Source organism: Elephas maximus, chromosome 23 (assembly GCF_024166365.1).
Source record: "Elephas maximus indicus isolate mEleMax1 chromosome 23, mEleMax1 primary haplotype, whole genome shotgun sequence".
Classification (NCBI taxonomy): domain Eukaryota; kingdom Metazoa; phylum Chordata; class Mammalia; order Proboscidea; family Elephantidae; genus Elephas; species Elephas maximus.
In genome coordinates, this window is record NC_064841.1 from 55,075,224 (window position 1) to 55,093,796 (window position 18,573).

Consider the following 18,573-nt stretch of genomic DNA (forward strand, 5'->3'; position numbering starts at 1 on the left):
GTTCATCTTCCAGTGCTATATCAGATAATACTCTGTCATGATCCATAGGGTTTTCACTGGCTAATTTTTGCAAGTCACCAGGCTTTTCTTCCTAGTCTGTTTTAGTCTGCAAGCTCCACCAAAACTTGTCCACCATGGGTGACCCTGCTGGTATTTGAAATACCAGTAGCATGGCTTCCAACATCATAGCAACACATAAGCCACCAGAGTACGGCAGACTGACAGGTGGTGGAGGTAGTAACTGAGATTTAGGGTTAAGTAACTTGTTCAAGTTCACACAGCTAATAAGTGGCGTTCTCAGTAACAACGTCAACGATAACAACATCAGCACCATCATCAGTTAAGCTTTTATTATGTTCTAGGCACAGGGCTAGGTCCTTTATACCCATGATCTCAGCTAATCCTCACAACACTGCTAAGATGTAGGTTCTGTTTTTATCTCCTTATACATGTGCAAGATCAAAGTGACGTTGCTAAGAAATGGAATAAAACCCAGAAGGTTGCCCTTTTCCCCTGACAATTCCCAATAAAACCCAGACTATTTTTACTCACGTTGGGTTTAAGTGCAAAAAACTGTTAGAACTGATTGCCATAAATGGACTTTAAATCTTCCCACATTCTTTGAGAACTATTTACCCAGTCTAAATTATTTCCCAATCTCTTGGTATAAAAAGCCAGATTGAAAGAGAAGCAAAGGAAAGAGAAGTGATATATTTTCATGGCTTATCTAGATCTCCAGCTTCCACTGTAAGAAATCTTCTGTAAAGGAACTGCTTGCGCTTTTTAAGTGAATCAGTATATCTTAAAATGCATCACTGTATTACTTAAAACTTTCTACTATGGTTCAGTGGTAGAATTCTCCCCTTCCATACAGGAAACCTGTGTTTGATTCCCAACCAGTGCCCCTTATGCAGTCAGCACCCATCTGTCCATGGAGGCTTGCATGCTGCTTTGATGCTGAACAGGTTTCAGGGGAGCTTCCAGGCTAGGACAGACTATAGATCCTATAGATCACAGTGACCCGATCCTGTTGTGAATGGGGTCACCATGATTAGGAGGCCAACTCAAGAGCAGCTAACGACAACAACTAGTCTAATCTCTTGAAGATATAATAAGATAAGATAGTTTATGTACATCTAAAATAGAATTTTTTTCTATTCACTAGAAAGACTTAAGTCTGTTATGTCAACCAGATCTCACTTGCTTTTTCACAATATATTCTTCGTTGTTTTGTGCTTCTCCATTGACTTTATTCATTCAGCAAGGGTTACTGAGCAGCTCACGTGCCAGGCATCGTGCCAAGCACTGGGAATACAAAGAGTAGTAACGCATGGTCTCTATTTTGAAGGCGCGTACAATCTGATGAATAAAACTGACAATAGGAAGGAATACAGTTGGTGTGCAATGTGCTAAATGCTTACCTAACTGTAGAAAGGGCTGTAGGACCCAGGGAGCGAGTGCATTCCCTATTGCTTGGCCATGGAGGTTTGGGGATGGAAGACCTCTCAGCAGTGGGGAGAGTTGGACTGATCCTTGAAGGAATTCAATAAAAAGACTGTCCACACCACAGTTACGGTCTGTGCGGGAGGGAGAGGCCATGGACGTTCAGAAGAACCATGAGTATTTTGGTATGGCCAAGCGCAGTGGCCAGCTGGGTGAGATTCAAAAGAGCTTAAATGCCAGGTTAAGGAGCTTACATAATAATTTGCGGGAGCAACTCCGCTTGCTCCCCTGAAAATTCAGGTACAGCAATGCTAATTTTGAATTTCTCATTCAAAATACTCAATTTAGCCTGTGTGCTAGGAGAATAATACAAGTCAGCACATAGACTATATAGTTCCACTAATTTTTTTTTTCTAGCTTATCATCTAAAAAGAAAAATCTCTGCGAAGCAAAAATCATAGTATTTTATTTCATTTCTCCTTTTTTTGGTAGTGTTTATCTGTGTTTTGTTTTTCTTTCCTTGTCACTTCTTTTAATTCATAAACTTTTCAAGGAGTAAGACCATGTCACTTACTTTTTGGCCCCAAGAACATTAAATGCATTTTTTTAATTATTATTAATGAAATATTCACACTATTAGAATTTTTAAGAAAAAGGGGGGAAGAGTTGACTCATAATGCCACAGTGTGAACCCAACCATTGTTAATATTTTGTTATGTTCTTTTTTTCGTAAAATAAGTCTACATATGAAGTCAAAGTCATGGTACCGTGACTTTTAACTTAATACGCACGTCAGTGGTTGTCTTTAAAAAAATCCAGTACAGTGTTTGTCTGTCCTCCTCAGCAGTTAGTATACTACCCCAGTAATGTCTTCTGTCCAGAGTAGTTGCTCTGACTATTAATCTTTTTTCTCGTATTTTGTGTAAATGTTTTGGTAAAACCAGTTGCTGTTGGGTTGACTCCGACTCATGGCAACCCTGTGTGCATCAAAGTAGACCTGTGCTCCAGAGGGTTTTCAGTGGACTGTTTTTTGGAAGTAGATTGACAGGCCTTTCTTTGAAGGTGTCCCTGGTCAGACTCGAACCTACTATCTTTTGGTTAGCAGCCAAGAGCATTAACTGTTTGCATCATGCATGTGTTCCAGGTGCTTTGGTACTCTTTTTTCCGTATTAGATTCAAAACCAAAAACCAAACCCAGTGCCATCAAGTCGATTCCAACTCATAGCGACCCTATTAGGTCTATGTAAATTATAACCTGTTGCCATTGAGTCAGTTCCGACTCATAGTAGTACAACTGCCCCGTAGGGTTTCCAGTGAGCAGAAGGTGGATTCGAACTGCCGACTTTGCTGTTAGCAACCAAGCTCTTAACCAGTGTGCCACCAGAGATCCTAACATTATGGAGCCCCGGTGGCACAGAGGTTAAGAACTTGGCTGCTAACCAAGAGGTCGGCAGTTCAAATCCACCAGCTGCTCCTTGGAAACCCTAGAGGGCAGTTCTTCTCTGTGCTATAGGGTCACTATGAGCCGGAATCCACTCGACGGCAATGGGTTTATATAAATTACACATTTTTACTTTTTAAAAATTAACAAATGTTATTATTTTGTTGTCTTACTATTTTGCTTCTTTTCGGTCCATGTCAAGAAGGAAGTAACCTGAAGCATACCTTTTAGCGCATGTGATTGTATCTTCTGACCCCAAGCCTGTGTCCACAGTAAATCACATGGTTGAGTAATCGTGGGGTGATTTTGAGATATGCAAGTGGAAAAAAAGCAGTGAGCAAGAAGCCAGAAAAGTTTTTTAAAAAGCTATTTGAATCCACTCAAATGGGTCATTCATTCAAGAAACATAAGATGATTTTTCCCACTCTGAGAATTTGCCCTGCTGTGACGGCCCCTGAGAGTGTAGCCACTGGTGCCGTCTTCAGGCTCCCCCCATCCCCCTGCTTGTCCGGCAGTTGGAACTGCAGGCTGCCCAGCTCCACTTCCTTTGTTGTTGTTGTTATTGTTTTTCTTGAGCTGTTTGGCCAGCGATTCTCTGCTCTGGTTTCTTTCTAAATTGTCAGATTATCTGCTCTGGGTCTCTGTTAGTTTTGGAAGATTGAACTTTACAGGGAAACAGAGCTTTTGTTTCCTACCTGATAGATGGAGCCACCAGATGATTTTTAACCTTTTAAACATTTTTTTAAAATATAAATCTCTTCTCTTGACATGGTGTGGACCTGTGAAAAATTGTTGGAATTGTTTCTACATTTTAGATCATTTCTGGTCAAAATCAAGAGGTTCTTTTTGTTTGTTTGTTTTACTTTTACTGAAATATCACATCAGTGCCTCAAATTCCATCACTTGAAAATGCCTTTGAGATGGTTTGGAATGAATGCTTATTTTTCTGCTCATAGATAATATGCACTGTACTGGCTGTGGGAAGAATTCATAAATGTCAAAAGTTAGCTGTCTTCTTCTTAATAGTGACGAAGGTTCAAGATGCAAGCATACTCTTTATTAAATATAGAAGGTGGTTTTGCAGGGTATTTGTGGCACAGTATATTAAGAACAGGGACACTGGAGCCAGCCTATCTGAGTCTGAGTTCTGGCTCTTTCTCTTACTAGTAATGTGACCTTGGGCAAGTTACTTTAACCCTCTCTGATCCTCAGTTTCCCCTTCTCTAAGATGGGGATAACAATAGCATCTACTTTCTAGAGGAGCTATGTGGATAAATAAGTTAACATCTAAGAATAGTGCCCGGTCATGCACATGCATGCATAGCAAATGGTAATTGTTATTTTATCTATTATCATCCTGTTGGCACAGTGTAAACCTACATGAACGCAAGGTTTATGTTGTCACTGTTTTCATGTAATTCTTTACTGGATGAATGAGATTGGGCACTATGGAGACTTGGGTGGAAAAAAAAGGCCTGTGTAGCCTTGGAATTCAGAGCTAGTAGAAGTTTGCACATAACATGTAGGCAGATAAAGTTTCAATCCTCTTAACCTAAATTTTAAAAGAATTCATTATTTTTGTCTATGTATCTTTTTAAAAGGTAGTTCTTTTGAAACATAAACAATATTTATTATCTAGCATTTACAGTAAATGGTAAACATTATATGAAGGAGCTCTGTTGGCTTAGCGGTTAAACACTTTGCTACTAACCCAAAGGTTGCGGTTTGAACCCACCCAGAGGCTCCTCGGGAGAAAGACCTGGCGATCTGCTCCTGTAAAGATTACAGCCTAGGAAACCCTATGGGGCTGTTCTACTCTGTCACATGGGGTCACTATGAGTCAGAATCGATTCAAAGGCACTTAACAACAACAACAAATGTTATACAGTAAGTACAGTACTGTGCACGGCAACTCGTGTGTTTAATGCTGGCCATATTTCCTTCTTTGTTTTAGAACCCTTCAACAATAATTACATTTAATAAGAGCAATGGCTTTAAAAGTATTACTGGGACAAGAGAAAACATTGTTTACCATCATGGTCCTACTAGCCTACTTGGTAAGTAAGCTCTTTTCTCTTACAAGAATGTGGTGAAAGAATTCGTAGAAGCAATACCAAAACTGTTTTCTCTCTCTGATCTCATATTATTTTTTAATTCTTACAAATTCCATTTGATCATTTTTATATTTAATTGACAATTTAAAAATTTCTGTTCAGTCTTCACATTTATAACAGTTGTTGAAATTGTTTTTTTCAAATTTAGATGAAGTTGTAAAATTGTAACATTACTTGTAGTATTATGACAATGTCACGTTGGACTTACAGATATGTCTCACATAATATATCCTAGATCCTAACAGAGAGTTCCTGGATGATGCAAATGGTTAACTGAAAGGTTAGCAGTTCAAACCCACCCAGAGGCACCTTGGACAGGCCTGGTGATCTGCTCCTGAAAGTCACAGCCTTGAAAACCCTATAGAGAAGTCTTACTCTGCATGTGTGGGGTCTCCATGAGTCAGAATTGACTCAACAGCAGCTAACAACAACAACAGACCCTGAATTCTAGTTTTGAGCCGATAACTTAGGAGGTTTCTGCTGGCTTTAGAATGAATTTTTATAAGAGCTATTACTTTTATACAGTTACATCTGTCTTGTTTCCAAAAAAGCATTAAAGGCAGTTGGAAATTTTTATACAGAAGACCTATAAAGGTATTCAGAAATAATTGATTTAGGTATGGGGATATAATAACAACCTATAAGTATATTAAGAATTGTTTCACTCAAGACTAAAAGCCTTCTTAGAAGACAAACCAAAAAAACCAAACCCACGGCTGTTGAGTTGATTCCAACTCATAGCGACCCTGTAGGATAAAGTAGAACTGCCCCATAGAGGTTCCAAGGAGCACCTGGTGGATTTGAACTGCTGACCTCTTGGATAGCAGCTGTAACACTTAACCACTATCCGACTGGGTTTCCTCTTAGAAGACAAAGTAAGCGGAAATATGAGTCAGATTGGGCTCTGGAATTCAGGTAGATGTAAGAAAACTTTCTCTCAATTAAAATCATTAAACATTAGATAAAGGGTGTGTGTAGCAAAGAGGTTGTAGAGATTACAGTCTCTATCCCATGGGAGGGAATCTTCTGGCTCCTTTAAACACAATCACACTCCTCCAAGATTGGTGGTTAAGGGAGTGGGATGAAATTATTAGACCTTTAGCCCCAAATAATCTTACCATCCCAAACCCTACCTTGAATTTTCTTTCCTGCCTGCCCTAGAGGTTAAAGCTTGGGTTTTGTTGAAGGAAGTTGGCAGATATCATTACAGATATTCCTGCTTCAAGGTGGAAGTAGTTTGTTCTGAATAATTGCTCATTATTGTAACCACAAAAAGCAATTCACTGTGCATCTCCGTGTACATGACACAGTGATAGGCATTGTGCATTAAAACAGCCTCTGTTCCTCATGCCTCCTAAGGTTTTCAGCTTTCATTTGGGGAGAAAAAAAACTTGTGCCTGTTGCTGTTGAGTCGATTCTGACTCACAGCAACCCTGTAGGGCAGGGTAGAACTGGCCCACAGGGTTTCCTAGGCTGTAGTCTTTTCCGAAGAAGATTGCCACACCTTTCTCCTTTGGAGAAAGTGCCTGAGATGTTAACCACTGCGCCACGAGGGATCCTACCATTTGGGAAAACAGAATTACAGTCAGACATGTTCCTGGGGCCATTCCTACTTAAGATGTTCAACTGAGTATCTTCATCAATTCTGAGATTCTGTTAATACCAACGTTTTCCATAAATACTGTTTGTTAAGAAAAAGATAAACACAGTTTTGTAGGATCAAAGTGTCAGTGGTGAACTTGCTTTTAGGTAAAATAAGAAAAAAAAAGTATATTTTGGATAATGACTTACAAACTTTGTTTTTGCCAAGTGTAATCTTTCCTATGCTCTAAACCAGAGGTCCCTGGATGGTGCAAAAGGATTGCACACAACTACTAGCCATAAAGGTTGGTGGTTCAAACCCACCCAAAATACCAAGGAAGAAAGGACTGGCAATCCGATTCCGTAAAGACTGCAGCCAAGAAAACCCTATGGAGCAGTTCTGCTCTGACATACATGGAGTTTCCATGTGTCAGAATTGACTTGATGGCAATTTTTTTTTTTTTTAGATACTATGAACCAAAGTGTATTGCTGGGTTCTAGCAAGTGGTTGAATCGTAATCAGTAAGAATGTAAGCTCATATTTACATAACACTTTTACTTCAAGGAGTTCAGACAGTTTGGCTGCTGTTGTCTTTTTCATCATCATCATCAGTCAATCAGGAATTTTACTGATCTCGTGATTGTCTGAAATTGTATTTTGGAAGACATTCTCTACGTAAATGTAGTTCAGCTGGAGAAGGCTGAAATGCCTACATCAACACTGGGTGGCAGAGTAAATGCCTGTGATAATGTCTAAAGGATAATTTCACAGTTCTTGTGGCTCTACTAATCCATTCTGTTTAATTTATTTATCCAGTTCATGATACATGAACTGTTTGTATTTCTTCAACATCAGAAAATAGTTTTGAGCTCCGGAGTTTTCAGGCAGTGGGAGGCCTCTGGCCTCGGCGTGTCTGCCTTTTATGCATCTTACCACCTAGAAAGAGGAATGGCTCCTAAGTGGTTTTTTACCTGAGGTGCTCATAGGCGTATCAGAGGAAGACAGCAAAGAAACGAATTAGTACTCTCTGGAATACAGACAAGAACCAGGCTCACTGATTTATCAGCAAGTGTCCTTTCTTTTCTTTCCTTTTTTAAAAATTGTTTATTGTTTTTTAGATGAAAGTTTACAGGTCAAATGAGTTTCCCATTCGGTAATTTGTACAGAAAGTGCTCCATGACATTGGTTGCATTCCCCACGCTGCGTCAGCACTCTCCCCTTTTCTGCCCCGGGTTCCCCATTTCCTTTTGTCTGGATTGTCTACCCCTTCCTGCCCTCTCATCTTTACTTTTGGGCAAATATTGCCCTTTCGATCTCGTATAATTGATTGTCCTGAGGAACACATTCGTCTCAGGTAATTATTGTTTATATTATGGGCCTGACTAGTGTTTGGCTGAAAGGCGGTCTTTGAGAATGGCTTCAGTTCTGGATCAGAAGGGTATCTTAGGGCCATAGTCCTGAGGGTTCTTCTGGTCTGTCTTTCTAAAGTGAAAATTAAATTTGCCTCACATTGGGAGTTCCTGGGTCGCGCAATCGGCGGAGTGCTCGACTACTAGCTGAAAGGTGGGTGGTTCAAACCCACCCAGAGGCACCTCGGAATAAAGGCCTGGTGATCTGCTTCCAAAAGGTCACAGCCTTGAAAACCTACAGAGCAGTTCTCTGCACACATGGGTCGACATGAATCAAAATCAACTCGAGGGCAACTGACAACAACACTGAATTAATGTTAGTGTTCAGTGGTTATGCGAATAACACTAGAAGTATTGTTCCTTTCTTGTAAAAAATAAATAAATAAAGTATTTCAAGATAACGTTTTGTTAACTTGTTTTTTCCAGTCATGTAAAGTGATTTGTGAAACAGGAGACTGTCGACAACAAGAATTTCGGGATCGGTCTGGAAATTGCGTCCTCTGCAAACAGTGTGGCCCAGGCATGGAGCTGTCTAAGGTACATATTGAATGCATGGGACGCTGCGTACCTGTATTTTAGAATACATTTTTAACCAAATTCTTTAATTCTAGTGACTCTCTGGGTATTACAGTTTTCTTTTCAATACTTTCGATGCATGTATAAAAGAAATAGACTAGTAAGCAGTTATTTAGTGCTGCTGTAACAGAATTCTGTGAGTCGGCATCAACTCGACGGCACTGTGTTTGGTTTTGGTTTGGTTTGGTAACAGAATTCAACAAATGTCAGTATTTCATATACTTTTGTGTGTATAGTTGGAGTCCCTGGGTGGTGCAAATGGTTTATGCACTGAACTGCTACCTGAAAGGTTGGAGGTTGGAGTCCATCCAGAGATGCCTCAGAAGAAAGGCCTGGTGACCTGCTTCCAAAAAGTCAGCCATTAAAAACCCTATGGAGTACAGTTCCACCCTGACACGCAGAGTCACCATAAGTCAGAATTGACACAAGGTTTTACTGTTTATAGTATTTCATTAAAACAGTGCAATTTTTAAATTTTATTTGCATGAATTAAAAGGAATCAATAATAAAAGCCCTGATAACATAAAACACTAGTCATTTATCAGGCCTTCTTTCTCTTAAAATGAGTTACCATTGTGGTCAGGGAGTAGAGAGGACAGCAGTGTCTTAACACAGATGCTTCAAAGTAGTTCTTTGCTCAGTCAGGGGTTTGAACATTTCATTGACAACTCCCACCCGTGAATATGTTATTCCCAGAAGCACCTTAAATATACTCGCTTTAACCACTGTCTGTCGAAAAAAAAAATAGCATTTTATAGCACAGTAAATTTTACAGTTCTTGAATATTCTTGGGAAACTTTCTTTTTTTGTAAACTATTCAGTTGCTTTGTTTTCTGACCTTTCGAAGATGTTATTAGTTGCAGAGTGTTGATGTACCTTTTTGTTCTAAAGAAAGCATCAAAGTCTTCCTGTTAGAAAAGGAACAATCGATTGTTTTCTTTAAAGTGACTTTTAAAGGGGAGTGCTTTTTCCATAGAGACTGCCTTTCTTTAGAGTTGAGTCTTGTCATTCATAGATTTTTGATCAATGATGGGCACGCAGCAGGAAACAAAGATGTATGCATTCCACAGGGAGCTTCAGGGCAGAGGCCTCTCTCTGGGTGTTGTGTTAAGTAAATGGTGGGCTTTCAGGCATCCTGGGCTTTACAAGTGAATTAAAATGGGCTGACCCCGGAGCCCTGTGTGATGGCTAGTTATCTGCAGTTCCTGCCCATTGTCCAAACTAGCATTTTCAGGAGTATTTCAGGTTCTGCTGGATATAAAAAGATCCACATAGCTAGAATCGGTGAGCAAAGTAGCTAGCAATGTGATAGCGCCCAAGAGGAAGAGAGATGAGGCTGTTTCCACTTCCAAAAGCCCTTTCCCAGATCTCCGTGAACATCTGAATCAAACTTCACAGATTCTGAGAGATGAGTAAATAAATCCCCCTCACCTTCACCCTTTGAATCTGAAGAACATGACCTCAAAACAAGGTCTGGAGAAGCAGACCCACAGATGAAGGTTCTACCAGCTTTAAGAGTTTTATTATTTTAAAAATCCATCACTTGAGAACATTAAAAAATTATTCAGTAAAAATTTCTGTAGTTCATTATTTCCTATGGATATCTAGAAGAGATATTTTTCTTTAAGTAGCAATCTTTCCTAAGTATTCCAACAGCTATCCAACTCTATTATGTTGGAGGGAGGCAACCAAAGGGAAGCAGTCTAATAATGGAGCCACTGTGTACTTAATTCATTTATTAATATTTCTTTTTCAATACTTATTATCCTTTATTTTTTGTTAAAAGTAAAGACCAGGACAAATTGACTGAGAAAGAATAAAAATAAAGAACAATGTCACTTAAAAACTGGATTCTTAGTACTTATCAGAGCCACAAATGTATACCATGTTGTTCCATGCCCTAATGTGTCCACTTTGAGAGCAGGTAACCCGTAAATCCTGATGGCATAGTGGTTAAGAGCTACAGCTGCTGACCAAAAAGTTGGCAGTTCCAATCTACCAGGTGCTCCTTGGAAACCCTATGGGGGCAGTTCTTCTCCATCCTATAGGGTTGCCATGATTTGGAAATGACTCGACGGTGCTGGTGGTGTGGTGCACTGCCAAAGAGAGTACTTAGCACCTAAGAAATACCTAGTGCAGGCTTGACCACGAAATGAATGAATCAGCCAACCTCAGATATTTTTTGAAAAAGAAAAAAAAGTGACGCTTAAGTCAAATCGAACCAAATCGAACCAATCCCACTGCCATGTAGCCGATTACAATTCATAGCGACGCTATAGTGATCCTATAGGACAGGGTAGAACTGCCCCATGTGGTTTCCAAGGCTGTGAATCTTCACAGAAGCAGACTGCTACAGCTTTCTCCCTCAGCGTGGCTGGGGTTCCAACCGCCAACATTTTGGCTTAACCACTGCACCACCAGGGTTCCTTAGTAATATAAAAATGAATGCATTTTTGTGTGTTGTATATGTTTATGTGTGTATGTGTGTGCGAATTATAAATAACTTACTTAGCTAAGATTTTTATCTTGGTTTTAACTCATAGTAAATAAAATTAACAACGGAACCTCACTCATGCCCTAATATGCAGAAGATAAGAGAGGCAAAGGATTCAAAGAGACAAATAAAAATAATCAAATATATTTTTATTTCCCAATTAACTAATCAAGGCAAAGACCTTGAGCTCTTTGTAAGCAATTACTTTGGGGACCAGAATTTCTGAATTGTTCATGCGTGAAATTGGAGCACTTTCTTCCTAGGCTGCCTGTTTTAAATCTTCAGCAATAACGTATCTTTCAGAAGAAAAGAAGGTAAGTCCTGAGTGTATTAAATGAGATAAATCACATATATTAACTAGCATATTCAGCTTGGTTAAGTGTCACTTCCAAGCTTTACAAGTCAAGGGAAATTTATTATTTTGAAAAAGAATAAGCTTTTTATTGTCAGGCAAATACCTTTTTTTCCCCTTAATTTGGAGTGCTAAATATATAGCTTTGAGGGGCACCTATAAAGTTGTAAAGAAACATATGAGTCTGAGAGCCCTTACATTTTTAATTGAGGCTTGCAGTTTTGGTTACCTGTGGGTTTGAAATCTTGAAAGCATGTAAACATTTTCAAGTTAATTATGAAAAAAATAGAGTTGCTGCATTAAATTATTGATATCCACAGTTAAAGTTTTCTTTATATTAAGGGTAAAAAAAAAAAGAAGTGCATTTGCACCAGACATAAAAGCTTTCAAATTACCTTTATTCTAACATTATTATTTGTTTCACTGTACTGAACATAAAACTTCTGTCCGCTTTGCTAACAGCAGGCCTTTCTATCTAAAATAACAAACTCTGGTCAGGGGCATTAATACTCTGTGGTTCTTTGAATTACAAACATGTATCGGCATATTAAAAGCAAAGCTTGGGAATGCTTTGGGTAAGCAGGTGTGGTTAAAATTTCCATTTGTGGTTTTATTACTCCTAATTATTATTTTCTTTGGAAGTTACTCAATTCTGTTTTTTCTCAAGGTGTCTGGGCTTCATTTCCCATTGTTAGATCTCTACTGTTTAAACCTATGCTAGGTGCTTGCTGGAAGCTGCTGGGTAGAGTCCTGGAGGCAGGGTGAGCCTGGCACGCCCCAGGGAGTGTGGTCAGTGGTTTTCCCAGCCTCTTTTCACTTCCTCTCAGATAGTAGATGGTCAGAGTCTGTAGAGCGGGTTCCACAACACTGCTGTTGTTTGTTTAGATTAATACCCTCCCCTTTTTTGACCGTTTGTCTGAATGGTTACTATTCTAACCTACCAGCCTGGATACTTTGGGTTATGTTCATCTAAAGGATGTCTCTTAATATAACGAATGTGGAATATCTCCCAAATATGTCTATAACTGTTATTCCCTACCTACATGTCATGCAACCAAAGTAGATAATATTGGCTAATATTTATCATGAGCCAGGTACTACCAACATGATTTTCATGTATTACGTAATAGAGTCCTACAACATTCTTCTTAGATGTTATTGTTGTTGTTAGCTGGTCTTGATTTGGCTTCAACACACGTGACCTTCATGTACAGTGGAAGAAAATGCTGCGCAGTCCTGCACCATCCCCATGATCGGTTGTGGATTGGACCATTGTGAACCCTATGGCTTTTAGTGGTTGATTTTCAGAAGTAGTTCACCAGGCCTTTCTTCCTAGTCTATCTTAATCTGGAAGCTCTGTTGAAACCTGTTCAGCATCATAGCAACACTCAAGCCTCTACTGACAGACAGGTGGCGTCTGGGCATGAAGTGCTTTGGCTGGGATTTGAACCCTGGTCTCCCACATGGAAGGCAGAAATTGTACCACTGAATCCCCAAGAAAATGACCACATTTTCTTACAGAACTGGTTAAACCCATTGCCATGGAGTAGATGTGGACGCGTAGTAACTCCATAGGGTTTCCAAGGAGTGGCTGGTGGAGTCGAACCGCTGACCTTTTGGTTAGCAGCCGAGCTTTTAACCACTGTGCCACCAGGGCTCCAGTTAGGAGTACAATCATTCCCATTTTACAGAGGGAAAAACTGAAGTACAAAGAGGTTAATTATTTGTCCATTGGCACTGCTAGTAAGTACCAGTGCCAGGATGAAAGGTGGTGGAGCCACTTGGCAGCAATAAGCTACTCTCGTCTTGCTCTAACATTATGCTGTCCAATAGAACTTTCTGCAGTGGCAGAAATGTTGTATCTGTGCTGTCCAAAATGGCAGCTTTGGTTAGTGAGCACTTGAAATGTGGCTAGTATCGCTGAGGAACTGACTTTTAAATTTTATGTCATTTTAATTAATTAAATTTATATTTAGCCATAGGTGGCGATGGCTACTTTATTGAAGGGTACGGCTCTAGAATGATGAACTTTCCTCAAGAAATTCTGGCTTAGGACCAACTTCTAAAACAAAGAGCTGTCGGAATCGTATTGCCCTAACTGCCTGTGGAAGGCAGGAACAGCCTCCTAGGTCAGCCTTCTTTCTGTCCTTCTTTCTCCAAACTGTCCTTGTCATTGCCAGACGTTTTCTAGCACAGGTCTGTCTCTGTTGCTCCGTGGTGCCACACTCTAATGATATGTCCGTGGCCCCTCTGTGGCATGCTGAGCCATCACATCTCAGCTAGCACTTTCGGTCACTCATCTCCCTTGCTGAAAGCCCCAGGCATCACTTCTTCTCAATTAGCTTCTTTTGTAGCCGTTCATCTTAATAAACAAGCTAATTTTCCTTGATCCTTAGAAAATATGTGATAGGTCATTGAGCCATTTGGCGTTTGTTTTGAGGATTTTATTCCATTGAGCCATTTTTAATCTCTCTCTCTTCCATTGCAATGCCAAGTTTTTGAAAGTTGATGTGAACAGTAATTAAGAATGTCTTTCTTCTATTTCTGTGGCAAAAATACACAATATGGTTTATGTTGCTCCATAAATAGTCTCTGCTGGGCATTTTCAGCCATAAGTATGCTTCATAGCTTTACCCAGCCACGGGGCATCCTTTCAGTTCATGAAAATAAACATCTCGTTGGGATATGTAGAAGAGGATGACCACATGAGACTTTCTCGAGGGACCACATGAGACTTAATATTCTCTGTCTAGAATTTACCCGGTCGTGACTCTCCTCCTCACCAAGTATTAATGCCAACAATATTCTTTTAACGTGATCACCTCACAGCAGTAAATCAGGAAACTAGTTTTTGCATGAACCACTTGAAACAGACTTCAAGTCTCTGGCACAGTTTTCAAAGTAAGCTTTTCTAACCAATTATTGGGATGACTTTTGTTCATGTGAAAAATGAGCTCTTGCAAATAACAACATACTTTCCTCCCCGTGGACCAGCTTCATACTTTTAAAGACGGCACCTTTTTTGAAAATTGTTTTAGTCCCTACGAAGAAATTCACAAAAATATTCATGTAACTTAAAAACTAAAAACGATTCATTTCTGCCATTTAATTACGGATTTGCTCACTTTATTTATATTTAATAATACCTAATAGAGCTCCGTGATGTTTGGCAGGTACAAGCTCTGGCTTGTAATTTTTCTTAAAAAAAACCTCAACTACATATTCTCATTAGCTGAAAGTTAGGGGAAAAATATCTCTTTGGTGTTATTTTATTGAAGGAAATTAAAAAGCTGATTTCTGAACACCATTGACATGAAGCTAATTTGTCATTTCCATTTCTGGGCCCTAGATTTTCTCCACAAACAACTTCTTCTCTGTCCAAATTTGACATTTAACTTTTAAAGTTCAAAGAACCAAAGCTAATAACTTATTGGCTGTACAAATAAATAGTGCTTGTGCCCTAAGGCCCCAGAATGTGTTTCATGGACAATTGATGGTCTGTGAGGAGTTCTCACGTGGTCTGTAGAACTAGTCTAAAATATAGGTGGCATCTGCCAGTGTTTTTGTTAAGTGCTGGATTTGTAAAGGGAGAAGAGAGAGAAGGGGATTTAGGGACTGTTTACTTTGAGCGATTTTGCTACTGGAAAGCCACCAAATGTGGCTTAAAAATATTGGGCAGAGTGACAGAGCTACTGCGGCTGCCAGCTTGGGTGGAAGCAGCCCAGCTGGAAGCAGCTGTCTCTTGTCCTGGAACACAGATAAGGGAAGCTGCTCCCAACCACCCTCTCCCAGCCCAGGAGGAAGTGCACCCGAGGACTGCTGGGCCTGAGCAAACCCAACCAAAGCAGTTGTCGTAGCGTCAACCCCGACTCATGGCGATCCTTTGTGTGTCAGGGTGGAACTGGGCTCCATAGGGTTTTTGATGGCAGATTTTTCAGAAATAGGTCACCAGGGCTTTCTTCCAAGGTGCCTTTGGGTGGACCTAGCTGTTAAGCATTTGCTCCACTATCGCTGTAGGCTCTGGACAGGCTTTTGCTCCCTGGAATGAAAAAGCTCTAGAAAGCTCGCCTTAAACAATATTTGCTTACCCATTTGTTTACTCAGCAAGTGTTTGTTTATTGACCACTGGCCTATTATGTACTAGGTGCTGTGATCAGCTTTTGGGAAGGAGAGGACAAAGAAGGTGTCAGGTACCAAGGATTGTTCACTTCTTGAGTGATTTTAGGCAGAAAGTAGGAACCCTATGGCAATCCATTTTTAAAAACATTCACACTATTATGTTATCCATATGTATATTTTCCCACCTTAAATTTTGTTAATAAAAAGATAGTTTCAGGGAAGCATCAGCTCCTTCCTTCTGGCTTTTAAGGTACATAATTTTAAAGTCATAATTTCAAAAATAAAGACTATAGGCTATTTTAAAGCTGAAATGCTTCTCTACCATTGATACCAGTGGTAGATCATGCTCCATAAAAATGAAGCACACATACCTAATGCTGAAGCCCAGACCGCATGACTGACTCCCTCTTCTTCCTCCTGCTCCTACTACTTATTCCCCTTCTCCCTACAAGCCAAGCGCACACGCACACACACACACTCAAACACTTACTGTTGTTAGCTGCCGTTGACCCCCACCCCCCGCCCCAGCAATATAGAACAAAATGTTTCAGATCGGATTGTTGTGATCCATAGAGTTTTCACTGACTGATTTTTCAGAAGGAATTTGCCAGGCCTTTCTTCCAGCCTGTCTTAGTCTGGAAGCTCCACTGAAACCTGTTCAGCATCCTAGCAACATGCAGGTCCCCACTGACAGGTGGGTGGTAGCTGCACATGAGGCGCCTTGGCCAGGGATCAAACCCAGGCCTCCTGCATGGAAGGCAAGAATTCTACCACTGAACGACCACTACCCCTCCACCACACACCCACACACCCACACACACGCACACACGCACACACCCACACACACAGTCCTGCTACTGAAGTGATAGGAAGAGATCTCCAGTGCAGCCCAGAAAGCCTAAACCCAGCACAGTGAGCATGGCTAGCTTATTGTCCTCTTCTTTAAGTACTCTTTGTTTTATTCCACCGAAAATCCATTCATACCTTTTCTTCCATTTCCAGTGTAGCAGACTAGCTTACCAGAGAATATAATAATTCTGGGGAAATTGCCCCCTTCTATTCAAAAGTTCTGGGGGGAAAACAAAATATTTTATACTCTTTTCATTAGATGCACAGTTAGGTCATCTGACCAATGCATGTGCAAGTCATTTGGAGTCCTGGCGGCAAAACAGTTAAGCATTCGGCTGCTAACTGAAAGGTTGGCCTTTCGAACCCATCTGCGACTCCACAGGAGAAAGACCTGGTGATCTGCTCCTGTAAAGACTACAGCCTAGGAAACCCTATGGGGCAGTTCCATTCTGTAATACATGGGGTCGCCATGAGTCAGAATCGAATGGACAGCACCTAACATCACCACCCATCTCTGTCATAACACTTGGGCGTAATGAGTGTTAAAAGAGTTCCTGATGAGCAAATTAGGCTACATGCATATGCTGGGCTTCCTGGTGGTGTTCTGTCTTCATGCCAATATGAAGTATTCCCTAAGGTGCATTGAGTGCAGGAAAAAAAAATTGTAGTTGCAGAACAGCGTGTGAGAACAAACACAACTAGAATATTCTGGCCAGGTAAAAAACCTGGTAACAGTGTTTGCCTGTATAGAGGATGTTGAGGACTAGGGGTGGGAAGAAAGGCACAGTTTAAATTTTTTTTAAGAAAACGTTGTTTAGTAGGTTTGCAATATAAAACATGATAATAAAAGAAAAAGGGAAAGAAACAGCCTCTAGCCAAAGTGGAAGAACCAGTTTGAAAATGCACAATTTCAGCATATGCTAATGAGCGTTGCAGTGGGTCGCAGGCTGTTCGGCTTCACTTTCAGTTGTGTTCCGATGGTTCTTCTTCTCCTGGTAGTTTTTCACTGAACTTAGTGGGGAAGATTTCAAGGCATTTTAACCACCCAGTTTTACTAAGTGAAATAAAAACATATCAAAGCATATACTTATATTGGGGGTAATTTAATATTTATATGCTGTTTACTTTATAGCCTGGATTTAAAATAATTACAGAGTCTCTGTGTTTATGATGTTTTAGATATATGGCAATCAGCTCTTACAGTGCTTGCTGCCATAGGCCTTGTAAAAAACTGTAATTTAATTCCTTGGAAACAGTTTCCCTGAATTTCTAGCTAACTCAAGGTTTGTGAGAACTTGTAGAATGACCACTTCATGAATTTCATGAACTGCAAATTTTTTTTGAAGTTTAAAAATATTATTGGACTGGGTTTCTAATATCTTTTTTTCTAAATTTTATTTATTTTGTTGTTGAAAATATACACAGCAAAACATACACCAATTCAACAGTTTCTACACGTACAATCTAGTAACATTTATTACATTCTTGCAGTTGCAAAACCATTCTCACCCTCCTTTTCTGAGTTGTTTCTTCCTCATTAACATAAACTCACTGCCCCCTAATGTTTCTGTCTAATCTTTCAAATTGCTGTTGTCAATTTGATCCCATACAGATAGTTCTTAAAAGAGCATAATGCTAAAGGCAGTTTTTTTTTTTTTTTTTTTTTTTATTGTTCAGTTTTAGGAAGACTTAAGGGATATTTCTGGTTTAAGGTTTAAAGATTATCTCAGGGCAATAGTTCAGGGGTTCATCCATCCTCTGTGGCTCCAGAAATCCTAGCATCCATGAGAATTTCAAATTCTGTTCCAAGTTTTCTCCCTTTTGGTCAGGATGCTTCTATGGAATCTTTGATCAAAATGTTCAGTAATGGTAGCTGGGCACTATCCAGTTCTCCTGGTCTCATGGCAAAGTAGGCAGTTGTTCATAGAAGCAATTAACCACATATTCCATTTCCTCCTATCCCTGACTCTCCTTTCTCTGTCGCTTCTGGTGAATAGAGGCCAATTGCTGTGCCTTAGATGGCTGCTTGCAAGCTTTTAAAACCCCAGGCACTATGCAGCGAACTAGGAGGTAGAACAGAAGCACTAAACACATTGTTAGGCCAGTTAACTGGGATGTCCCATGAAACCATGACCCTAAACCTCCAAAACAAGGAACCAGATCCCATGAGGTATTTGGTTGTACATAAGCAGCC

The 18,573-nt window shown here is 40.0% G+C and overlaps 1 protein-coding gene across 4 annotated transcripts in view; it reads left to right on the forward strand.

Annotated features, from left to right (window-relative positions):
• Positions 1–18,573, forward strand: part of TNFRSF19 (TNF receptor superfamily member 19) — a 112,399-nt gene that overhangs the window by 20,558 nt on the left and 73,268 nt on the right. For all 4 annotated transcript variants that reach the window (XM_049867156.1, XM_049867159.1, XM_049867158.1 and 1 more), the window contains exons 2-3: positions 4,839–4,941; positions 8,416–8,526. In XM_049867156.1, the coding sequence (XP_049723113.1) occupies positions 4,873–4,941; positions 8,416–8,526 (180 nt within the window). In that variant the 5' untranslated portion in view covers positions 4,839–4,872. The remainder of the gene's footprint in view (positions 1–4,838; positions 4,942–8,415; positions 8,527–18,573) is intronic.